This window comes from Galeopterus variegatus, unplaced genomic scaffold, assembly GCF_000696425.1.
Source record: "Galeopterus variegatus unplaced genomic scaffold, G_variegatus-3.0.2 Scaffold3252, whole genome shotgun sequence".
NCBI classification, from domain to species: domain Eukaryota; kingdom Metazoa; phylum Chordata; class Mammalia; order Dermoptera; family Cynocephalidae; genus Galeopterus; species Galeopterus variegatus.
Genome location: NW_007729363.1, coordinates 161,307 through 187,824, shown reverse-complemented (window position 1 = coordinate 187,824; position 26,518 = coordinate 161,307). Strand labels below are relative to the sequence as shown.

General features: G+C 36.9%; 1 protein-coding gene across 7 annotated transcripts in view; it reads right to left on the bottom strand.

The window, feature by feature from the left end:
• Nucleotides 1-26,518, bottom strand: part of MCF2 (MCF.2 cell line derived transforming sequence) — a 98,037-nt gene that overhangs the window by 10,268 nt on the left and 61,251 nt on the right. For 5 of the 7 annotated variants that reach the window (XM_008584382.1, XM_008584384.1, XM_008584380.1 and 2 more), the window contains 13 exons: nt 25,102-25,221; nt 23,284-23,475; nt 21,854-22,045; nt 20,412-20,583; nt 16,373-16,410; nt 13,695-13,783; nt 11,676-11,742; nt 10,858-10,973; nt 10,672-10,741; nt 8,712-8,804; nt 5,005-5,097; nt 3,838-3,963; nt 2,909-3,130 (listed from right to left, as the gene is read on the bottom strand). In XM_008584382.1, coding sequence (XP_008582604.1) covers nt 2,909-3,130; nt 3,838-3,963; nt 5,005-5,097; nt 8,712-8,804; nt 10,672-10,741; nt 10,858-10,973; nt 11,676-11,742; nt 13,695-13,783; nt 16,373-16,410; nt 20,412-20,583; nt 21,854-22,045; nt 23,284-23,475; nt 25,102-25,221 — 1,590 coding nt within the window. Of the gene's footprint in view, nt 1-2,908; nt 3,131-3,837; nt 3,964-5,004; nt 5,098-8,711; nt 8,805-10,671; nt 10,742-10,857; nt 10,974-11,675; nt 11,743-13,694; nt 13,784-16,372; nt 16,411-18,835; nt 18,884-20,411; nt 20,584-21,853; nt 22,046-23,283; nt 23,476-25,101; nt 25,222-26,518 lie in introns of all 7 variants that reach the window. The other 2 variants (XM_008584378.1, XM_008584379.1) reach the window with 1 other exon arrangement.

Below are 26,518 nucleotides of genomic sequence, written 5' to 3'. Positions count from 1 at the left end.
GGCAGTGGAGAACCAGCTAGGTACACAAGAATCCCTCTATTTCTACCAATCCCTTGGTCTCTCTAGAAAACAAATAATCTGTCATGGGACAGTGATGTCTTCTTGTAGCCAGTGAAACTTGCACACAAAATCTCTTCCTTACCAGAGCTTTTTCTCTCCTCTATATGATTATGCAAAGCACAAACTCTTCCGTTTTCTTTCATCCTTTGCTTCTAATAGCTTGGTTAATTCCATTTTGAGCAATTTCACTATCTTGTACACACGTTCTCTTTTAGTACCTTTCTTCCTTTCCTCTTTTCTTTCAATTCCTACCTAATTACCTAAAGGAATATCTCACTCTCTGTTCCACTTATGATTCCCCCCCCCCCACCCAAATGACCCTAATTAAAGCTGGTAAGTAAAGGTAGTGTTAGTGAGATCCCCATATCAAAGAAAAGGAAATCAATTATGCTTAAAATGAAATGTAACATATTAATGAAAGAGACTGTGTGACATCCACCCTGAATGTAGTCAGAAGTTACTTTCAGAATGTCCCAAAATATCTTTATATTCTTACTCAACCACCTAACTAACCTACTTCTGTCTAAAGGTCAGGACTTAAGATGAATCTTATATTCAATCTTTTTAAAAATTAATTTTGTTTTATTACATGGTTTTATCTTATTCTAGCAGGATAAGCTAGAAAGCACACAGTCTTTGGAGTAGGACAGGCCTGGGTTGGAATTCCACTGCTACCACTCACTAGCTATGTGTCTTGGTGCAAATTGCTTAACTTTGCTGAGCTTCAGCATATCATCATTGATTAAATGAGATTTACTGAATTGCCCTGAAAATCTAACCATTATATCTGGTACGTAGTAAGCACCACATACATCTTTGTTAAGTTTTTTTTTTTTTTAATTTAATTTTACTTCTCAAAACACATTGCATCTTTGGTGTTTAAAAAAAAACATGAAAAGAATAAACACACAAACTAAGGAATCTGAAGAACTCAAATCTCTCCATCTGATTAATTATGACCTAAGGGCTTTTCCTTGCATATAAGTAGCCAACTTAAAATATAGCACGTAGTCATTAGAAAGCACGTGGCCAGGCTATGGGATTCCAGCTTGGTATGATATGGTCAAAACAAGAGTCTCTTTAAAGTGAGAGAGAAGTTGCTCAGCAGTAGAGTATCTGCACGGATCCTCCCTAAAAAGGGTAAGACTGTGAAACTAATAACACTAATTGTTCAGTTACATGTTGACTAGTAACTGCTTAATGCTGGAATCTCATGACAGGTAAGGAAAAAGAAGTCAGCATAGGGAAGCCTAAGATACATCCTAATTTCCATCTTTCTTGGTCAGTGGCACCACCATTTTCCCAGGAGTCCTGGTCTAAAACCTTGTAAGCATCACCAATTTTTTTTATTAACGATACTAAGCATTATTGGGAATCCAAAGAAGAATCAGACATATTTTCTTCCTTCAAATGTCATGTACCATTTATTTCCTGTATCTAGTAAGTCACCAAGCCCACATGTCTACCTTCCACTGAAATATTTCACGCATCTATCCTACTCTCCGTGGTAACCATTGTAACTTCAATTCTCACGACTTCATTACCTCATACCAGTCCCTCCTTGCTTCAATGTACTTGAGAAACATTGCATTGGCATGCCTATCACTGTGACAAATTAAAGGTAAAATAAAAAATCAACACAAATCAGATATACTACATTAGGTAGTAACTAGGTCACCCCATACATAAAATGTGAATCAAATGGATTTGGGTCAAATATGCCTATGAAGGTAAAATACCTTCCCAAGAAGACAGCAAGAGATCTGAACCCTGTCTAAAATAGATTACAAGTTCCTGGTTTTCACCCAGTGTTTATCAGAGACATAAAAGACCCTTAGAGATCTGGGGGCTTAGAGGTACACTGCTAATATCAAAGGAGCAAATGGGCAATTGGGATGAAAAGAGTCAGAGTTTTACAGAAGCCATGAAGCTGCTGGGTGGTTGAGAAGTGAAGCAGGGGAAACAGACAGCAGGAAGAGCTTGGGGACCTGCCCCTGGGCAGGAACCTTGTTAGGAACAGCTCGGGGTTGCTGACTCCATGGGGAGAATCAAAAGCAGGGCCTGTTTAGCTGGTAGCCTCCTAACACAAACACCTCGGGCCTGTCTAAGGACATTTTGTCTGTCCTAGGACATTTTGCCTGTCCTCTCTATACCTGCTGCTGAAAATTTAATTAATTCTCAAATATACTGGTGATGAAGACTATGAATGAACATGCTTATGAAAAATAACTAAAATGATAGCGGTTGGGTAATAATCAAGGGTAATAATTTCCTCTATTTTCCAAATTTCCTACAACACATGCTATATGGTTTCTAAAATTTAAAACTTGAAAGGTAAAATTCATTAGGTGTTAAAAAAACAAATTTGCTAATTACGGTCTCATGTGAATTGAAAGTTCCTCTTGTCTAATGACAAAATCAGCTGGAAGTATCATTGAATTGCCAGTGATTTCCTCCAAGAATACTGTCCTCATTTTAATATCAAACTAATATTAGGACAGAATGGCAGTTTTGGTTACAGGAGATAATCAAGGAATTTCAAAGGATACAGTAGTACAGATGTGGAAAGGATACAGCAGTAGGTGGCCTTGGACACCCAGGGAGGGAGGGTGGTGCTAGGGACTGGAGGAGGGATACAGAAAGGAAGGTGGGAATATTCTAAGCACAGAAGATACCCATTTTGAAATTACATTGGCGGAAAGGAAGGTTCCTTGCTAACAAGATCGAGAAACGTGCAGCTAAAGTATAAGACCCACTCAATTGAATCGAAAAAGTGTACACACTGGGATATGTATATTTTATATCTTATATATCACAATATTACATTACACAATTTAAATGGTCTTACCTTCAAACAGTGCTTAAAACTGTATGATGGGTATCTATCAGCGCCTTCTCCGCTTTCCAAACGCCTTTTACAAAAAACAATGGCTTTTTCATACAAGAAAAGGTGTCGCTGCATTGGTTTGAATCGAGCAAAATCCTTCATTTTTGTAGCACCTTTCTTGTGTCCTATCCAAACACTGAATCCACCTTGTATTATCATCCTGCCCAGCTCGTTTATGTTTCCCTAGAATGGCAAATCAAAATCCATTAGTTCAAGGCAGAGCTACATTCAGATCTCTGACATCAACATTTTCATGTTTCCCTTGAGCTACTAAAACCCTAAAGCATAACTTACAAGTTTTTTTAAAATTTGTTCATTATAACTTTTAATATTAAAACCATGCCATGCCGTGCATCACATAGGTACAAAATTACTGTGGGGGTGGAGGATAAAAGAAACTTCTCTTTCCCTGGCTTCATATCGCCTCCATGTGGAGGTACTTCAGCTGGGGTAATTCCCACCATCTTTTCCTCAATCCTGATGGATGCATGACATACACCAGTCCAAGTTTCCCCAGTGAGTGAAGTTAATCTGCTAAAGGCTGCAAGCTCTACAGATTTGATCCCTTTCTTCCATATCTAAACTGGACTAGGGCAAGCAGCAATTTGGGGACAATATGTCTCCTTAGCTGACCTAATATTTCTTCAAGCAGGATCCCCCCAGGTCTGGACTTGGGAACTGGTTATTGGGAACAAAGGGAATGTCACAAATCCATTTGGCTGCTGATCTGAAACCAATTCTCTACTTAGCATTATCAGTAATAATGCTAATAATTTGTTCTCCATTTATCTACAACGTATACCTTATTACACAATTGGTTCCAGGAGGAGAAGAAAGGGATGTTGACGTGCTTAACCTTAAAATTCTAACAATTATTAAAATTTACTTACAATATAGCCATTTATTGCATTCTGATGCATGGAGTCATTAACTGACTTCAGTAAATCCAGCATGGAGTCAAGTGCCTCCTTTAACTGAGCAGATCCTTCACAGTCTTTGCTATATTTTAACAGCTCCTGTAATTAGGGTCAGGAATTAAACTTAATATTAGGCAGATATTAATAGCTAGAGAAAATGAATAAATTTTTGGCTAACATGCTTTCAAGCAGGAATCCAAAGATAATATCATTTTTTGGAGTAATTTTTTTCATATGGTCTTTGTCATGTTAATACCATATTAATGTTAGTACCAATAACAATGTCAAAATTGGGAAAGAAGTGGGCCGAGCCCATGGCGCACTCGGGAGAGTGCAGCAGCGCTCCCGCCGCAGGTTCAGATCCTATATAGGGATGACCGGTGTGCTCACAGTGCTCACTGGCTGAGCGCGGTGCGGCCGGTCTCAAAAAGGACAAAAAAAAAAAAAAAAAATTGGGAAAGAAGTGGAACGGTGACTGAGCAGTATAAAACAAAGGACACTCAATGCTTTTGGAGCTGAAGAACAGCTATTAAGACATACCAGAGGTTGGTTTTTAAAGCAATGGCACATGTATTTTTTTTGTTTTCTACACACAAGTGCAATAATCTGTTTTATCAATGATGCACTCATGATGCATATAGCATAGCACATTGTGAATATACATTTTAAATCAAGCTATGTCGTATTTATATTTAACACAAGATTTTAGTAATCCTTTCACATTACACTAGGGGAGTGCCATTTGCATTTTTTATTGAGAAGGCCCATATGAAATACAGTCTCAAAACTCTATGAAATATATGCTTAGTTCTTCTTAACAACATTAAAAAATCTTCAGCAAAACATGCATAAATCAACGAAGCTTGTACTGAGAATTAAATAGCTAAGACTGCAGATATCCTCAGCCTGACATCTATGCCCATGGCATTTGCATAGCCACAGTCACTAGAAGGAGCACACTGCACTAATTCTACTGCTAATTCCAGCCTTCCCCGTCATTGAGCTTACCTATTTCTAGTGTTTCCTAGGAAACTACTTCCTTTTTAATGGCTTTGCCACATCTGACCCAAAAACATAAGTAAAGACATTTAAATATCAAAAAAGAAAGCAAGTAAAGAAACAAACTCTTTATGTAATTACCTTCAACAGTAACTGATACTTAGTAATTCGTTGCACTGGTTTGAGTAAATAGGAATCCAGACCAAGTCTGTGTTTTAATTTTCTTCGACATTCCTGTCATTAAAAGATAATTATCAATAAATTTAAATTAAGACATGAATCTGTAAAAATGCCAAGTGTTGATTGATTAGACGCAATGCATGAATGTTTCTTATATCTCAAAGAAAATTTATCAGAAAAATCTATGTTATATATGGCATGGAAATTATAAGACATAGTGTATCTGAAAAACTATAGTAAATGGATTCAAGGATTTGGAAGGTAAGAAAATTTCAACATTTCAAAGACTAAAAAGTTTTCACATATAAATTCACATTGATGTGGAATGCTTGAAAGGTGAGAAAGCAAAAGGAATGACTTTACATTAACATGATTAAAAAGTTTTTTAATATATCCAAGAAAATTAACAAAGGACTCAGCTCCACACGCCAATACCCAGAAAATAAATAGGCTGAGCTGAATATAAATCAGACTTGGTATGAGAACAGATTTTTTTTTAAATATCACAAGAAAAATACAGCCCTCATCCACTGGTGCTATATTTCATCTAATAATTGGCTCACTGTCACTATAAATATAAGTGTCATTACACTGGGTCCTGGGAACACTGTAGGGCCCATAATTAGAGCAAGGTGGGGCTGGTAGGATGAAACGTGCATATAGGAAGTGCAGAACACAAAGGGATTGGAGGAGCATATACCCGAATAAGATCCAGGGCCCTCCTCTGGATATTAATAAAATCCAATTCACAGTCTAATTCAAATAAGAATTATCAACTTACAGTTAAAGATGGGGAACTGAAACATGCATTTAGATCTCTTCATTTGTGAAACCCAACTAAAACGACGGAAATGTTCTTTTTTACAGGCAAAAACCCAGTTAGAAAGAAGATGAGAAAGGAGAAAACATCGGCTATATTTGGAAACTGGAAACCACTCTGACATGGGGTAAATGACCGAGAACACTGGAGAAAAGTAAATCTCAAGTTGGCAGAGGGAAAAGCCAAGGAACAAGTCAATTTATGTTATAGAACATATCCTTCTCTTCCACAAAGACTTGGAAATTACAGACACCAATTACCTCTCAAAGTGGGAGATAAAGGTGGGGTTCAAAAAAGGATGTTTGCTGAAAGTCTGTTTACGAAGTAATTAGATAATAACAAGTGTTGATGAAGATGTGGAGCATCAATACCCTCATACACTGCTGGTTAGAATATGAAATGATGCAGCAACTTTGGAAAACAGTCCAGCAGTTCCCCAAAAATTTAAACGTAGAGTCACCACATGACCCAGGTATATCGCCAAGAGAAATAAAACACATGTCTATGCAAAAACTTGCACAGAAACTTTCATAGTAGCATTATTCATAATAATCAAAAGGTAGAAACAACCCAAATGTCATCAACTGGTGAATGTATAAATAAAATGTGATATATCCATAAAATGGAATATTATTCAGCCTTTAAAAAGACATAGAACTGACACAAGCTACAAAATGGATGAACCTCAAAAATATTACCCTAAGTGAAAGAAGCCAAACACAAAAGGTCACATATTGTAGTATTCCATTTATATGAAATGTCTGAATAGGCAAATGCATAGAGACAGAAAGTAGATTAGTGGTTGCCTTGGGCTTTGGGGAGTGGGGGAAACTGGGGGGTTTACTGTTATAAGGTACAGGGGTTTTTAGGGATAGATGAAAACATTCTTAAATTGATTGTGGTGATGGTTGTACAACCTTGTGAATATAGTAAAACCCCTGAATTATAAACATTAAAAGGGTGAATTTCATAGAATTTTAATTATATCTCAAAAAAGCTATTGGCAGAAAAAAAATAAATGGGCATTAAAGTCTAAAATAAAAAGCAGTGAGCCTCTCAGACAACCACACCACTATGCACAACTGGGTAGCTTCCCCTTCCTCTTCCTGGCAGAAGAAGAGATGTTTATCTGGCAAGAAGTAAAAGAGAAGAACTTTGGACTGAGGGATACAAGCTCCAGTCGAGGGCAGAGTACCATATGAAAACACGGAGAGTACTTGAATAGTTGTCTATCAAATTAGAGACCCTCAGCCTTTTTACCCCACTTGGCTACCATAACACTAGCAGCCATATCCTTGCACACAGGGTAGCAGTTTGGGGAATCTGACCAGCCTAAGAGAAAGGACCCAAAGCAATTTGAAGACAAGAGAAAATATGCAGGGAAAAGAAAATTATTTTTAAAAGGAAAATCTATTATTATCTTCATATAGATAAAGGAAGATATTGAAGTCATGAAACAAAAACAGGATTCTATGAAAAAGAACATTGAGAAAATGAACCAAAAAGTGGGGGGGGACCCTTCAAGATTAAAAACATAATAGCAAAAATAAAACTCTCAATAGAGGAAATGGAAGATAAATCCCAGAAAGTAAAACAAGAAGACAAAGAGCTGGAAAATAAAGAGAAAAGATAAGATAACTGGAGGACTAGCCCAGATACCAACATCTGTACAACAGAAATCGCAGAAAGAGAGAATGGGGAAAATTGGGTGGAGGAAATCAAAGAAATCCAAGTAAATAGGACAGAGGATCACCACAAGACTAGCATAATGGATGAAAAGTAGTGCCAACATATGAAGTCTAAGGATAAAATAAGTTCCCTAAATTTGGTTACTTGCAAAGGAACAGAAATCAAAATGGCATCAGATTTCTGAACAGCAGCATTGGAAGCTAGAAGATAATGGAGCAATACCTTCAAAATTCTGAGGACAATTATTTCTTACCTAGAATTTTATACAGGGCCAAGCTAGCAATCAAGTGTTAGGGTAGAAGAAAGACATTTGTAGACATGCAAGCTCTCAAACACTTTCACCTACCACACACACTTTTTCAGTAAAACTACTGGAGCATGTGAAACAAGGAAGGAAAGCAAGAGAGATAAAGACATGGCACCTAGGAAGCAGACAAGGGAAGAGATTCCCAAAAATGGTATTCACCAAGATCCCAAGATGACAGCTATACAACAGGCCTGCTGAGTCTAGATGAACAGGTCAGAAGACTCCAGGAGAGATTTCTTCAAGAAGACAAAACTCAGAGAAAATGAAATTTGTCTAAATGTACTGAGATTCGATTTTTATAGCTCCCACAACTGGGAGAGGTTGGGGTAGAATACAGGTAAGTACCTAGAAAATTAAGTGAGTAAAAAAACAATTGTAAGAAAAACAAAAGGAGAGAAAAAGCAACTATATTACACCACAATTCATCAGAGAAATTACATAGTGTTAATAATTTAAGACTGTATATCAATCTAACCAAAATGACAAAATAACTATATTGGAAGTTTTGGGAGAAAAGAAGTATTTGTATGTATGTGGTGGGCAGGGAGAGGTGAAAGAAGGCTAAATCCTCATCTTGCATGGTAGGAAGGAGAAAGATACACATTTCATTTGGAGATATGGAGGTAAATGCCAAAAGATATAGCTAAAAGCACTGAAAGTGGTTGCCTCTCAGGAGCAGCAAAGATATGTTTGTGTGCACGTGTGTGTGTGTGCACGTGTGTGTGTGTTCCAAGGAGAGTAGAACTGCTATTTGACCAACACACATACATAACTTATAAATAAAGTTATAAAGAAGAAATATCCCAATATCTTCCAGAAAGAGTATATCGAATACTTGAATGATTACTATACCTGGAAAAAGGCGCACTCTGAATACTTCTTCCAAATTGCCTCTGATCTGGGCTTATTCTGACAATATTTTGCATACATCTGAAAATCATCCTTCTGTGATAAAAAGCAAATTCAAGCATATTACCGATTTGTGAATACAAACTTTTGTTATCAAGAAAGGCTGAGCAAGAGCGAGTGTGGCCAAACGTTGTAGGGAGTGTGGCCTAAAGGGCCTGCCCTACTGGCAGCTGGTCAGGAGCTCTCCGCATTCCAAGAACAGCATGCCCACTGGACCTGATGGTGGGGCACATAATTATCCAAGTAATTTCTGAGCTTCCACCTTATCAAGCTTGAGAGTTAGAGGGAGAAAAGCCTTCTCTGTCTGAACTCTAAAAACCAACTATTTTTTTTTCACAACTATGAGGTAATAGGGTATTGAGAAATATACTCTTTCTATGCTATTAGTCTGTCAGTTCCCTAGCGAATGAACCTGGAGCTAACTTCCAAGCTAGAGCCTGTGGTCCTATGATTCATCCATCACTGGGACAACATCATTGTGGCATAACCCACCTAAGCATCTGTCCATGCTATTTTCTCTCACTGGTCATCTTTCTCTGATCCTCATCTAATGGGCTACCTCCTGTTCATTGTTTAACATTCATCCCTTGAGTCATCTCCTCTATAAAGCCATCATTTATTCCCCCAGGCTGTGTAGATGCTCCTATTCTGGGCTCCCACAAGGACCCTTTGTATATCTCTAATATAGTGTAACTCATCCTGTACACAATCAATGGTTTCCTTGTTTTTCTACCTGAGTAATCTTGGGCTTGTTATCCACATTGCCTAGCACAGTGTCTGGTGTACAGGAAGTGTTTACTAGGTGGCTATTGAATGAATGACCATATCATCAATAAGCATTTATTAAACCACTACTGGTTGCGAATAACTCTGCTAACCTTATGAGAGATACGAAGACATAGAGTATATGGACCCTGCCTCAAAGAGCTTCCCACCAAGTTGGGGAGAGAATTCATTTATACATGTAAAAATGCTTAGTAAATGTAAAAATCTCCAACGAGTAGCACAGATGTTAAGTACTTCAGAGTCCAAAGGGAAGATAGACTGCTGTTGCTTGAGGAAGATGGGGAACGAATTGGTCATAGTTTAAATGTGTTTAAAGTTAGGACATGCTGGGACACACAGTTCTTTCTTAGCTTTATTCTCTTCTCATATCATAAACATTTTCTGGGAAACATTTTCTGGGATAAGATATCCATTTTGAAGCTTTCAACAATCACCTCTATTGAATTGACTCCCAAATCAAGACAGAACTAATCTTTCAGGAAGAGGAGGAACTAGATAAGCAGAGAAGGGTAAGCAAAAAATATTCGGAGAGGAAACTAATAGAGGAGAGTATGATCACTAACCTAGGAAATCAATTGTACTAAGCACACTCCTGGGACGTGGAGTAATGAGCCTCACTGAATGATTCTGTAGCATAAAAAGAACAGACAGCTCTGTTTTGTGAAGTCCCTGTGATAGATGTCTTGGTGGCTAAAAGCCAGACTAGTTTCAATTCTAAGACTTTACATGTGTTAGAGGGGAATACCAAGGCATCTTTTAGGCTAATAATTAACCAAGCCCAGAATTGTTTTAGTAAGATGATCCCAACTCTCACATCGTCATAGGCAGGATGGTCCCTGGATGCTTAGGATCACCCAGAGGTCAGTGGTCACGAGCTGAGCCAGTGAAGGATTTGACCTCACAGAATACAATGCATGCTCTGGATATCCCATTGCGTTCATTTCTGCAACAAAACTTGGTTTGGCATTAAATATTTGCTGTAGTGATGTGTCTTCTCCAAAAACATAAGGACATTAAGAAAATACCTATCTTGCCTCCAAATTTGTTCTTATAAATGAGCTACTATTTTGGTGCCCCAAAATAGTATTTATTATTTAAAAAAAAATATTCAACTAACCCTTTCCAGGAAACAAGGTCCCACTCTTTCTGGAGCGTCAGTGCAATTTTCCAGGCTGCCCATGAAAATGCTGTGAAAATTTTAGAGAAAAAATATATATAACATGATTTTATATGAATATAATAAACTGGTCAATAGCCCTTTAAATAATGTAAAAAACAAATACTGAATTCATCAGTTACATACCTATTATGGAATTCATATATTTCTGCCATATTTCCAAAGAGAATGTCCTTTTTATTTCTCAGAAGAGGAGGCATAAGATCAAACATCTCTGGATTATCCATCTCCGCTCTATAGCCCTATGCAAAACAAATACATTTAGGTATTTTAAAAATATTTATATTAACATTTGATCAGGCTACCAAAGGTGCAGGTACAGCAGAATATACAGGAGGGGATTTGTGAGTGAGGCTGCTTGAATTTTAACATTCAAATTTCCTAGTTCCCAAAGTTATCCATGACTTTTTTTTTTTTTTTTTTAGAAGGCAGGACAAGGAAGTCAAGGTTTTTCACTCAATGGGCAGAATAAAGTGCCAGCTCTTTCTCCTTCAGGGTAGCTTATAGTGTGGGAAACAAAACAGAAACCAAGTATGAAAAATTAGATTACAGATCGTTAATTTCTCCTTAAACTGGCAATAAGTGTTTAGGGTTTTGTAGACCAAATTATTAACATGGCATTTGTTTATCCTATTCTCCGTTCTTTACATCACGATCTCTAAATAGCACCCTGGGAACAATTATAACAATCTGCTGTATCCCTAAGAGAACAGCTTCTCTCTTCTGTAATAAATTCTGAATCAGCCATTCCCACTACTGAGGGAGAACCTGAATAGGCACATTTTAACCAACGTGCAGCCCAAACAATAGAAGGAATATCCAGTGCAGCCATGTGACAACCAAGAAAGGAGACAGTAACAGAAGATTTCCCCATACACTTTCTAATGAAGGCAGCAAGGGATCATTCAGGAAAAGATGCAGAAAATACAATATGAGTCACTTACCAACAAAACAGTAAACAGCTCTTGAACGTACACCCTCTCAGTCTGTATCAGCTCATTCAGGACGTGGCTAAAAACAAAACGAAACAAAAGCATATTTATCAGTCATTTTATTACTTGATAATTGTATTGCAGTGTTTCCATTATTCTCGCTATAAATTGTCTAAGGTAAAAACAGTTCATGCATAAGAAACACCAATGGTTTTGCTGTTATGTGTCATCAAAATATGAAACTAATTTTATGGTTTCTAGAATAAGTACCACCCACAAAGACTCTTTAAAATATATTTGAGAAAAAGGGGGTTGTGCTCAAGGGTTACTATTAGCTTTAAAAAACTTTATTTCTAACACACTAAGATTAAGAATCAATTTACTAAAAACTCACAAAAATCTGTTTCTAAATGTATGGGTTCTTATTTATTTATTTTTGAACAGCACAATTTCTGAGCTTTAGTAACCTCGCTGTCTTAAAAATTTTTTTAGGTACTATTTTTCCCTTTCCCAGTAATGTTCTAAAATTTTCTAAGACAGACAGTAGATTTATTGCACTGTTCTTTCCAAGTGTAAATCCTAAATTCGTTTACTATCTCTGTAAAAAAAACCACATTTTTGTTTCAATGTGATTTCCAATTGACATCATATTAAGTAACCCATTTGATTTAACTTCTACCTTTGGCCTTTCTTTGTTTCTTTCTCTTTACATTTTAAAGCCTTTGAATATGAATGTATATAGTAATATGGAAACATATACATATACTTCACATCTAAAAGCCTTTGAATATGAATGTATATAGTAATATGGAAACATATACATACATCTCCATACAACTTGCTGCAAAATACTGGCTCCTTACAACTCTAATATAAAATTAAAAAGGTGAATTGGGCATGCTGATAGTACTGATCTGATCACCACATCTTGGGCACAGGTGCCGATGGTTAGCACTGTGCCCTATGAATATGTATAATCAATTAAAGTAAAAATAAAATAAAATAAATAAAATAAAATAAAAGGTGGATATTCTTATATCTGGAATATAAATGTTGTAAATATGGACACAACAATGATTATTGTTAACATCTATAAAATAAAGTTGATTATGTAATCCTTTGTAGTTTTTAACACACTGTCACATTCGCTCTCACTTTTAAAAAAGAGATGATGTTGACAAAAGGTACAAATTTTCACTTATGGAGGATGTACAGGTTCTAGGGATCTAATGTATGGCATGGTGACTAACAGTACCGTATTGTATATTTGAAATTTGCTAAGAGAGCAGATCTTAAATGTTCTTAGCACAAAAATATGGTAGCTGTGTGAGATGACAGATGTGTTAACTAACTTGATTATGGTAAGCAATTCACAATACATACATATCAAAGCATCATGTTGTACACTTTAAAAATATACAATTCTACTTGTCAATTATACCTCAGTAAAGCTCAAAAAAACTATAAAAAAACAAAAACCTTCACTTTCTAGTCTGGCGAAAAAAAAAAAAGAGGCGATGAAAATTCTGAAAAAATCTCGTTAATTTTCCTCAAGTCACTTAAACATCATCTAGGCAACAAATCACCAGAGTTACCATTACTCTTTCAGAAGGAGAGAAGAAATCTAGGGTTATCAGAGGTGGGAGGGGGGAGGGAGAGGGGGATGGGGAGAGATTGGACAAGGGGCATAAAGAATAAGTATGATTTGTAACAATATATACGCAAGTAACATTGACTTAATCAACATATGTCAACGCTGAACCCCCAAAACATGTATAATCAATTTTAAAAAATAAATTAAAAAAATAAAAAATAAAAACTGAGCTTAAAAAAAAAAAGTCACTTAAACAGAACATAGCTTGGCTAGGCCTAAACCCAGGACTTCTGACACCTCAACTAATGCTCTTTTCATCAAGCCCGGTAGAGCCCATTCTGAGATCTCGAAATCTAAGCACATTGGCCTTGACCACTGAACCAGAGGCCCCCACAGATAGATGTGCATGTGAGTTTATGTGAATAAAGAAAAGATACTTCTTTAAAGCATCCAAGCTATTGTCATTGTCCAGACTGGAGGATTGACCAGAACTTCTCTTCTCCCAACAATCATGTGCCACTTCAATCTGAAATAATGAAAATAAAAATTAAATTACCATCTATATAGGCATAGTTTTTCTCCAAGGATATCTAACTCAAATTAAATTTACTCTAGGTCCTAAGTCTGTAGATAAATTGAAAAATAACACTATGAATTTTTTTCAAAATTAATTTTGATATGTGCTAGTAAAAATTGAGTTGAGTTGCCTAAGAGGACAGATTTAAGGTAGAATTATTTTATAAAGTAACTTTCATTTATTTGGCACTTTTGGGAAATAAGGCTAATTCATAAAAAGTTGATTGGTTAACGGTCACAAAGAATGATTATATTATAATGATGAATAAGCTAACTGTCCTGATCTATCACACATTGTACACAACTATTGAATGTTAACTTTGTACCCCATATACATATAAGAAATTATCTTTTAAAAAAAAGACATTCACAAAAGAATGAATAAAATATTAGTAATAATTTCTGTAATAAAAAAGAGTTGATTTTCTGGATAAAGTTTATTCATTGAAGAACCAAAACAGCTCTTTAATCTTCATGATTTTAGATGGAAACCTTTCTAGAATATATCACACGCATCCTTGAATTCTTTAATCAAGGTCACAAAAGAAATTAATCTTTTTCCTAATGACTCAGCGGCATCATTACAAATGTGAATGTGATACATCTAATGATGTACTCCAGGGCTACTAAGACCTGCAAAACTGTCTATTCTTCCTCAAAATGGCTGTAACCTGTACATCTCTGTCTCTATTCTCTGCCACATGTTAGCTGTTGCTATAAGTGGCCTCCCTGATCCTAACTTGCTGCTTTATTTTGCAGACTCTAAAGGACTTGAGCTGGGTTACTGAGTCAGCTGCATGAGATTCATGATGGTTATTTGCTCTTCCAAAGCATTCGAAGTATATTCCTGGGATCCAGGCTGTAGCACAGCTGAGCTTGCCAAAAGCCTGACCTCCAAGTAAATGTAGCATTACTTCGTGACAACTAGAACCCAAAATGAAGTACAGGACCTATCAGCTAAATAATATGTCCACAAAATGTGACATATTTATTACAAATACAGGTGGATATATATAGTGCAGGCACAGTCCAGGGTGCTTAACACACATCATTATATCTAATCCTCACAGCAATTTAGCAAGCTATGGCATTCTTTTCCCCATTTTAATGATGGGAAAACTGAGGCTCAGAGAGGTTTAGTAACATGACTAAGGTCACATACTTAACAAGTGAAAACAGTCAAGCTCAAGGTTGCCACCTTTATCATGCTCCCTCTTCCAGGGTGCACTTTGACTTGTTATGTCTGGTGAGTGTATCAACTGTAAACATCGTTTCAATACTATAATTAAAACTAAAAATCTTGCATACTCCACTTATCAGATAGGTACACACCATGTACTCCTTACAGGTTTCTGAAATACGAGTATTGAAAGATTTGAAACATGAAACATACATTATGCTTTTTAAATACCTAAGGATTGTACTCATTGACTTGAAGAGTGCAGTTTGGAACTGTGTTTACCCTCTGTAACCCCACCGAGAAAATGTACAGAGCCACAGTCTCATACATTTTCCCTGGGGCTATGCAACTGACTAAACCCATGTAGAGAAATGTTAAGGTTTTATGAGTTGCAACTAGAACCGAAACACATGTAAGAATGGAGTTTGGCGTTTATCCTGTTTCCTTCTTGAAACTAGAAGTTGTGGCTGTACAGCACAATAAGCAGGCCTACTATATCATTCTAGGCCATTCACTGGGCTGCTAATAATTATACAGAAAACTGAGAACATTACCATATGCCATATGTGAACATTTGAAGTGCTTCACAAATAATAGATTATTTTATCTCTATACTAACTCCATGATGAGAGTGTTCTATTATGATCTCTATTTTATAGACAAAGAAACTGAGTTCCAGGGAACTTACCCAAGATTGTAGAGCCAGTAAGTGGTGGAACTGGGATTAAAAGCCAGTCAATCTAGTTCACAATTTGCACCACGACTCTACACTGCCTCTTGGAAATGTGTTCTTGTCTTTATTTACCATAAAGAACACACAAAGGAAATGTAGGGTCTTGCAGCTATGATAAGGCTTTTCTCTGCAGATACCACACTATCACAGATAACTGAACAAAAAACAAAAAGAATTTTGTGTCTATCAAGAAATGAATGGATGTCTTTTCTGAGCCCAGCATTAGCCTCTGCATGGTCCATTAGAACCTGTCCTCTGTCCATGCTTCACACTTGCAGGACTGGAACCACTCGTGAAAGAAAGCTCCTTCTGTAGAAAGGTGCAACTTATTTAGGTTTACTGAGGTGAGGGGGGCGGAGGGTGGTGAAGAGAAGCTGGGACTTATATGAGATGTTCTATGGAAATGATTCTGAACTTGAGCCAGGACTTGAGAAACTGCTCGTACATCTGGAGGTATGCCAGCACTGCAATTAGACACAATGCAGCAGCAGTTTTTCCTTTTAGATTAAATAGGCTTTCAAATGTGCAATATTGGTATGGTGAATAAAAAATATGGTTTTAAACCCCCACACTGATTCTGCAACTACAGCAATGAAGTCAATTTTGAATTAATGAATGATATTTACTTTTAAGTTGCTCTGGTTTTGTCTCCAAGTCTTCTTCTCTGGTAGAGAAAAGTGAAAGAAGAATTTCAAACCAGAATTAAAGTCAGCACTTTCAATGAAAACACATGCATGTTTACTGAACAGACAGTTAATATTCCAACTTGTTTATATTAGTATTTTTAAATCACACCATCAAAGACAGTGATTGGTTAGACTTGCCTATATGATTTCAACAACTTCTTGAGCATAATCTTGCTATGTATTTACCTATTCTGTCATTTATTAAACATTTACTTACTTGACGAGCACAGAGCTAGGTGCTAGCACTCATAATTATTTTCAGATTTAGTGTTCATTCTGACACATAAACATTTAATCAGATTGTAGCTCATTGATTAACTGGTTCAAAAAGTTTTGAAAATAAATCTAAATTTAACCTAGGAATAAGAGCATCTAACATTTATCTGTCACTTACTACATACCAGCCACTGTGCTAAGCCCTACAGATGCATTTTATTTTTTAATCCTCAAAATCACCCTAAAAGGTAGGTAACTACTTCTTTCCCCACTTTATAGATAAGGAAATAAGGTTAGTATCTTACCTAAGAAACAGAGGTGGTATTCAAATGCATAGTCTACTCTCAGCGTACATGTTTCTAACCACTATATAAAACAACATTTCCAAAGCATGTTAAAATGAAACAAACAAAAAAGAACCTCCTTCAAAATTCAAAGCTTTAATCTTATTTTTAAAAATGTTCAGTGTACAAAGGGTGAGCCCCTGTATTATTAAGCAAGGAGTTGAGATGTTCCTGCAAAGTCAGGCACATGGTACAGCCAAAGACTAGACTGTTTAAGTTCCTAATTCTCAGGGCTGCTACAAAGGCTGTCACCTGCTCGGGTGCATGGGTCTCCTCTCCCCATGGAAGGAACATACTTTTTGTCTTTCTTTCCTTGGCAGGAGCCAGTGTCAAGCATGCTCAGGAAAAGGCTTTTATGTTCTCTACATTCTATATGTCACTTTCAATTATTAACATATATGTTTATATATTGACTTTATGTTTATACATACATACATATATATATTAGACTTAGTGGTAATTACCATATAAAATCAATTTCTCAATAAAAACTATGTGTCCCATTTAAAGAAACCTGATATACAGAGATCCAAACTTATTTCTAAAGGTAATTCACGGAGTAATTATTAGCTTTACTAATTAATTCTTTGCAAATACATGAAGAGATGCAAAAGACATGTATACACAACTCATGAGGAACACATCTTTTTCTGAAAGGCAAGGCACATGTATTCATTTTTCCAACAATGTAAATATATATCAAATGACTGAGTATCCATACTATATGCTAAGCTCTGAGTTTGGAGATACAAAGATGAATTGCATGCAATCCCTGCCCTTAGAGTTAGAGCTTACAGCCCAGCAAAAGAGACAGAGAACAGGCAACTACACTAAAGCTGAGTAGAAATGCAGAGGGGCTTGTTATCACATAGCATAAACACCTCACCAAAGTAGGGTTCGGGGAAGGTGGAGAGGTGGGAGGAAGAGCTTGCACGAAGGAAGTGGCCTAAAGATAGGAAATCTGATGGAGTGGGAGCTAGCTAGCAAGGGTGGAAAGGAGGGGGAAGGGAATAGTGTTCCTAACAGAGAACAGCATGTGTAAAAGCCACAAGATTTGTAGCATAAATAATGCTTTGATTTAGTTTACAAACAATGATGGATAGTGGATAAAATTATTTATCTACTCATGCCACTTATTCATTAAACTGCCTTCTTCCTCATAAATACATTAGGCAGGGTTTTTTTTGTTTTTGTTTTTTGTTTTTGTGACCGGTAAGGGGATCGTAACCCTTGGCTTGGTGTTGCCCGCACCATGCTCAGCCAGTGAGCACACCGGCCATCCCTATATAGGATCCGAACCCGTGGCCTCGGCGCTCCCAGCACCGCACTCTCCCGAGTGAGCCACCGGGCTGGCCCACATTAGGCAGTTTTAAACTGAAGCAAATCCAAGTTACTTCCAACAAAAATTTGGATTACGGATTACATGAGTCTCTAAAACAAAAGAAAAGCCTTATTCACTCTAACATTGCTGATTGTTTTTCTTTATTCTTTTTCGAGTGGTCATTATATGAAAGATACTAAGTTTGGTAGCATAATCTACTTTTTATTTCCTTTTTTCTTTTTTTCGTTCCAATTTTATTGATATTTATTTTTGTGGGGTACAGTGTGTTGTTTCAATACATGCATATATTGCACAATGCATAATCCACTTTTTATATAGCTATTTTCCAAGCTAAGCTTAATACTGAGAGAAACAGATGGTTATAAGAAAAAAAGGAAAAAGTTAACTGGGGGCAGAATGCAAGAATGAACTGCTGCTGTTTCTAGATGCCAAATTGATTTTCCACACATACACAAACTCAGAAAATGTACTTATGACAAGTAATATAATAAAGATGGTTACCTTTTGAAAAAAGTTTACATGCTTGAAAGAAAGAGTATCCAACTCCCGCTGCAGAAAGAAAGTGCAATGCCATTAAATAAGAGTATCAGAAAGAAAAAAAATAAAACAATGCAAACCAAAATGTACTTTGAGTGACTCATGACTTAAGTGGGTCTTGGACAGTCTCCTCCTCAGAAGCCCGTTCCTCAGTGCATCGCTTCATGAACCCCTTCAGAGGAGATGAGCTTTTAGACGACTATTAAGCTTTAACCAGAGGGAAAGGATAGTCCAGTTTATTGAGTACTTCTCATAGTCTGCAATTTTTTTCACTTTGTCTTTACAACAGTTCTTTGAAGTCAGTAGGTATTATTGTTCCTATTTTACAGACATGGAAACTGAGGCTGAGAGTTAAGTGAACTGCCCAATGTCACACAGCCAGTAAACAGAGCCAGAAATCTGAGATGTGCCTTCCACTCAGGAATATCGACCTATTCTATTTTTATTATTATAGCTGTTGCTTTTTATTCCCTTTCTGAGTTTTTTTGTTGTTGTTGTTCTTTTTACTCTTTTGTAGGTATCTTCAATATATCTTTGATATTGTTGATAACACTCATTTAAGACATCATTTATAGTTTTATTTGTAAGTATGTGTATATATGTATTAACTATATAACTTTCATCACCTTAGCCTACTTACCAGCTTTAATCACCCCTTTTTAATCTGATCCATGCTGGGAATGAGCTATATTTTTATGTCATTATCCCTGGCTCAAGCCTTCTTTGAATTTCAAAGCAGTTCTCCACACTAATGAAGTCTCTGATTCTACTCAGATCAGAGGGACCAAATTTTGTCCCATGATCACCCATTCCACTAACTTAGGGCCCCAAAGATCAAATTATTTTCCCCTAAGATGCCCCAAAGACAGCCCAAAGGAACCCTTGGGGCAATAGAGCCATCTTATTTCTAGAGTAGTTCAGCATCATCATGAGGATAATGATACTTCCCATAGAACTTAGAAAGGAAGCAGCTATTACATGGCTAAAACTAGCCTACAAAGAATAAAACTAGAAAAGGACTCTGTAACAGTAAATTACCAACAAAATTATTCTGTTTACCAGCCCTATTTAGAAAAGGCAATCCATCCTATCATCTAAGCCATTTGCTTACCGGAAGCCTATAACAAACAATAATAATTCATCTAGAGTAGGAGTAAATATGTTTGTGCGTGTGTGTGCGCACGTAAGCACGCGCATGTATGTGTATACCAGTATACTATGCTTTTCTCCACCTGCTGAAGAAAAGTGTGAATTTGATGCCATGAAAATTTTCATACTTATTTGCAAGGCTCACATAGTCAGACCTGAGATGTTCATCATCCTCACACTACACTATATTACTACTTTGTTTCACTACTACAAAACAATCTCAGTCTGACTCCTGCCTTGTGCAATATACTTTACACATGACCAGAGATGCTGAAATAAAATTGTAATTTATCAGCATTGAAGAAAGAATTTGGTATTTACATCAAGAGTAACAAAGTGAACAACAGCAAGAAATGAAGAGGATAGAGAAAGTGAACGTAAGGTATTTTACCAGGTCTAGATGGAAAAAACTGTGCTCTAGATTCGATAAAATTTTCAGGTGCGGGCACCACAAATTGGATCGGCCTCACATGCTTATCAGTCAGGTTCCTGAAACCAGCCTGCTGGTTCTCAAATATACTTCCAATGTTTTCCAGTTTGAGTTGTACCATCTGCATTTGAACCTGCAAATTGCATAAGAATTCTATGAAATATTCTCTGACACAGGGTCATGACAAACCCTATTACATTTCTCAGACTCAGACAGTGAAAAATTAATTTAGAGTTTAAAATATAACTAGAAGAAATTTAGGAACATAATGGAAAACAGATTAATGTATTATCTTCCCGTGGATATAAAACCAAGATCTCAACAAAACAACCTGAGGATGAAATTTACTAAGCAGTCATGAAATTGGTCAACGCATAGAGTGATTTGCTCTTCATTGGCTGAAAGAGATAATGGCTGGAAAAGAAGGCATAATACTCTTTCCCGTTTAGCATAAGAAAGCCACCAAGTTATAAAAACAATCAAATGAATAACATTGGCATAGTACTTCGTTGTATTTTTGCCTTCAGGACACTCCTTCACGTTGTAACAGGCTCTTCAGAGACACCAGATGGATATACGCAGGTACTTCCAAAAGTTCATGGAAAGATTGGTATTATCTTTTAATTCTATTTTTCTACAAACTTTTTGAAGTACCCTCGTAAATCCTTCTACCCCTTCGAGATGTTTTGAGGCATCTGCTTCCAGAAAATCATTTGGCTATTGCCGTAACCATGTTTCTGATTTGAGGGGGCATCCCTCAGGATCTGCAGCTAAGCGTGGATTTAGATACTGCTCCAACCTTAGAGTCAATACACATTTTAGCAGCAAGTAGCATCATAAATGCTGCTATCTGCAATGTGGAGAGCCCTTCATGTCATCTCCAAGGGGCAGCACTAAACTCACCTATAGCTCTCCACCCTGCTAACACCAAATTCTACCCATTTCTCTTTCCCCAAGAAGACCCAGATTATTTATTTCTTCGTTCTCAAACTGAGATTTGTGTCCACAAAGCATCTATTGATGGTCACCGCAGCACAAGGAAAGATGGTTTGGGAAGAGTGCTCTTGACATGGGTCTAACATTCTAGGACAGCTTTGGGCCTTTCTCCAAGGATGCACAAGAAAATGTTTGTGAGATCTCCTAGTTTGTGAAAAGTGTTTTAAAATAATGGAGTCAGAACTCAAATAGGAAATTACTTTTCATTACATTACAAGCATATACCTTTGGATTCTTTGATGCTTGACAGTGACACTACTGTCACCCCTAATCCTTAAGAGAGCTGTGTAATTGCGATTTGACATGAAGTTAGCTGTTAGGTAGTAAAACTCTTACCCATACCACTGCAATTATATATGTTTTATATTTATTTGAATAATTTATTTGAAAAAAATAAGCCCCCCTACCTTGAGTTCAGGAGATAAAATTACATCAAATTCATACTGTAGGCTTTCAGGATCATAATTTATAAAGGGCAGAGCCATTTCAAGAAAATTTCTGATGTCTTCAAGGGCTTTCTGAGCATCTTCTTTAGACTGAAACTTATCTATTTCCTGATTAGCTAGAAGACATTCCCCTTCATCACAGCACTGACGAGCCTGATGAGAAAATTACAAGAAAAAAAATGAATGAATAAAAAGGAAATATATTTGTCCATTAAGAGAGTGACTATCAGCCCTGGTTCATGTGAGTCAGAATTGTTTTCAGAGCTGTTAAAAATAAAGATATCTGGGGTCTGCCCCCCGAAGTTCTGATTCAGTAGCTCTGGGACACAAGCTGGGCTTTTATACTTTTACAGAGCTGCACAGGTATTGCACATGCACAGCCAAGGTTGGGAAGCACTGAATTTACTTCATAACAAGTAATTCATTCTGCAGCAGGAGTATAATCATTTTCTCAACACTAACACTTTGTTACATATTATTTCCCCAAATTTGAAACCCCTATCAAAATATAAAGTGTAATATAAATGCTTCATGGCTGTCAAGGACAAGAATTAAGGTTTTCTTACCAGAGAAGGTGATGCGCAAATTAAAATGTTTATATTCCGATATGATGACTATAAGTGATACCGCTGTTTTACATTCCACTGCCAAGACCAGATCTGTAGGGTGACCTTTCGATTCATTGCCTAATCATGAAAGAGGTCAGACCCACAAGCCATGGAGCAATATTTTTCAGTCACTGTTTAATTTTTTTTTTTTTCCTTTTTGTCTTTTTTCGTGTCCGGCAACGGATCGCAACCCTCAGTGTCGCACCCGTACCGGACCGGGACCGGCAACGGGATTGCAACCCTCGGTGTTGCTCCCAGACCTCGCTCAGCCAGTGAGCGGGAACCGGTCTGTACGTGGGATCCGAACCCTCGGCGGGAGCGCCACCGCACTTCCCAAGTGGCGCACGGGCCGGCCCCGCTGTTTAATTTTTTATTGCTGTACTAGGAAACATGAAAGGAGTTTCAGGCTTTAACGAAATGCCCCCCGGGCTTTTAAAAGCGTTCTGAGTGCAAACTATCACCAGTAAAGGCTTCAGAGATGTACCAAAAATAGAAAGGAAGCCATCACCACCATAATCTCAATATTCAGAACAGAGGGCAAAATTCCTACTGTACTGGATGTGCCATGTATACTGCATAAGTAGATGGGTTGAAAAACCACAAGCAAACTCAGTCCTTCAGACTTCTTACAAATTTAATTCCAAAGCTACATCTGAGCTTACAACCTCTGAGAAGATAAAAGATGTATCATGAGGCATTAGGGCAAAGTATGTCAAGCTGGGAGGACCCATGGAAAAAAAATTATATTATTTTTCAGAAATGGATCATTTTCTATCACATTACCTGCTGTAAGAGTTTGTGCATTTTGAAGGTCCTGCTGAGCCGTATCCGTTTTGCCTTTATCTCATTAAGCAAAATATCAGAAAGGTAACGTAGCTTATTGCACCTTTGGCAGATTAAATCTAGTGCATAATGGTGATTTGCTGCAAGCCTGTGTCCATGTAATATCACAAACTGGGCCTTTGCTAATACATCCTGATTTTAAGAAAGAAAGAAAATAATGACTGCATGATCTCTGCATTCATATAGATGAAAAAAAGAAGAAAATAATTAAGAAGCAAATTGTTCGAGGAAGAGAGATATATTGCCAAAAATATAATTTGATGTCATACTTCTGCAGGCTGCAAAAAAGCTTAGTTACAGTAATTGGGTACAGCAGTGATGTCATCAGAAGCTCATGCATTTCTGGTTACAGAAACTGAAATTAAGCATCCCACCCAAAATGTGGGCAAGATTTGCTTTTCCTGGTATGTATGGATTTAGAAAAGTACTGCCTATATCAAATGAGGTACACAACAGCCACATAAAAGCTAATATACTTCATATTATCAGAAATCGCATTAGAGTTGTCATTCACCTGACTACTTAAACCACAGGGTTTCCTCGCCAGAAGGGATCCTAGTGGCCTTGTCTTTACTCTGCCAACTACTGACTGCCCCAGTATAGTGACTGAAACATAGTAGGAGATCAGGAAATGTTTGTCAAGGTAAAATAAAGAAAACTGAAGGCCAGAATAACCAAGTGACTAGTCTATCCAGCTAAAGGGAACACCAGGATTAAAATGGGAAGTTGCTGTTTTATGAATATAGAGTTTCAGTTTTACAGGATGAAAAAGTTCTGGAGATCTGTTGCATGCACTACGGTACCAATATATTTAATACTACTTAACTGGACACTTAAAAATGGTTAAGATAGCAAATTTTAAATGTTTCTCAATTTAAAATTAGAAAAATTATTAAAAACAAGCAAAAAAACAAGCTCCCTACTTTCCAAGCCAGTTTGCCTTCTCTTTCTATTACACCAAAGGGATATGTAAATTGTCCCACAATCACAGCGACTGGTGACCATAACTGCTGCTTCTCGATTTTTGTTTTCACGTGCTTGTGGTTCACTCATAAATCTATTTTTTTGCTGAGACTACATCTTTAAAAGCTTTGCCTTGCTCTCACATACCAAACAGGGGAGCAAAGCTAGAGTTTTTTAAGTATTAAAGCCATGAGTCCAAGCTTTAAGACTAGCAGGAATAACGACTGCCTCTTTTGCGTACTTACTATATACCCCAGGTGCTGTGTTAATTGCTTTATATATCTAAATAAATACTCAAAATTGCTTTGCAAAGTAGGCCATTTTATCCACAATTTATAGATGAGGACATTGAGGCTTAGAAATCAATTTACCCAAGGTCACACAGCTAGTAAGACCAGGTAGATATCCGCTGTGTGAGCCTAGGTTTGGTTTAACTGCATATATCATATCATGGGCATTTAAGGAATTATGTTCTTGTATGTTTCCATCATTACCAAGCACCAAATATCATTCTTGACATTTTTCTAGCTCCTCCCAAATGATTTGTTCTTATTGGTGGGTCTGAAACAGTTCACCATTATCTCAGAGGCCTCCCTTTACAATCACACGACATATCTGCAGTGTCACCCCCAGTTCCCACTGAACAAAACAGAATAAAGACCAATATCGTGGTGCCAATTATACAGAATGTTGCTATGAGAGATTAATCATAATAAGGGTTTATATTACTTAGTCCCACCAAGACTTAACTATTGTACTCCACAAATAGAGCAAACGTCTAAAATGTAATCTTACCTGAGAATTTTCATCCAAGTTTTCCAACTTTTTTATTTTTTGTTTTACTTGAACTATATTCCCTGATACATCAGCCAGCTCTGCTTGTTCGTTTAATACATGTTCAACTTCAGCCACAAGCTAACAAAAGAAAGTAAAAATACAAATTATTAAGCATTTTCCTTTTACAATCAAGTTTCATAGGTAATACTATTAAACAAGAATGTCGATATGGAAAATCTGCACATGCAGAAAAATATTTTCAGTTATTTTATTCACAGAAATAGATATAATTAGTTAAAATCTAATCTCCTAGATATCAGTGTGCACTCATGATTTATAAAACATCACTATGTACATTTGCAGATATATATATATATATATATATATATATGGTCATGTATTTGCATGTATGTATACACGCAAGTATACATATGTGTATATACATGCATATATATTCCCCAGCTCTATGATGAATAGTCCTAGAAGCAAAGACCCTCCATTAGCAATAAGCACACCTGCCTCCAGATCTTGATCTTTAAAACTATTTACTAGAAAAATAAACCAGGGCTCCTCAGGGAAATGGCTGATTCCAGGGCTGAAGCAGAATAGGTACAAGATGAGCTTGGAATATCTCTTTATGCCAGAAAGTAAGGAAGTGATTTTAAAAAATGTTGGGACACATCACAAGAATAGAGGAGCCAGTTTGAAACACCAAAATAGTTAAGAACAGTAATGAATTATATACCATAAAAAAACTAGGAATCTATGAATTGAGTAAATGGGGAGAAGGGAAGGTTCTCGCTTCAGCAGAATGCCTAGTGTGGACTGGTAAATGTGGAGGGAACACTGGGGTCGAAAAATCATCATTTTGCAACCACCCTAGTAAAGATTGCTTCAGGCAGGAATCATCATTTGATGCTAAATCTATGGGGAAATTTTGCTGAGCAGCAGGATATTTGCACGACCTTCCATTCTCTCCCGATGCATTTCCTACTACATTACATAACATTACAAGGTACAAGGAGGCAAAAACTAACTATGCAATGGAGAAATTCAACAACACCCTGACTGGGTAAGCACAATCCACATCAACAATGAGGGACAGGCGGGCACCATTTGCCTCCAGATGTGATACCCTGAGAAGGGCACATCGCTAATGTAGTATTCTAGCTGGCCATACGCAGACTGAATCTAATCATGAGAACATGTCGGACAAACTCCAATCGAAGAACATTTTATTTTTAAAAGGACTGTATTCTTCAAAATGTCAGTGTTATAAAAGCCAAAGAAAGGCTGTGGAAATGTTCCAGATTCAAAGAGACATGACAACTTAATGTAAGACCCACCCCTACATTGGATCCTGTTCTGGAGGAAAAAGAAATGCTATAAATAACTTTATCGAGTCAATTGACAGAAGTGGAATACCGACAGTAGA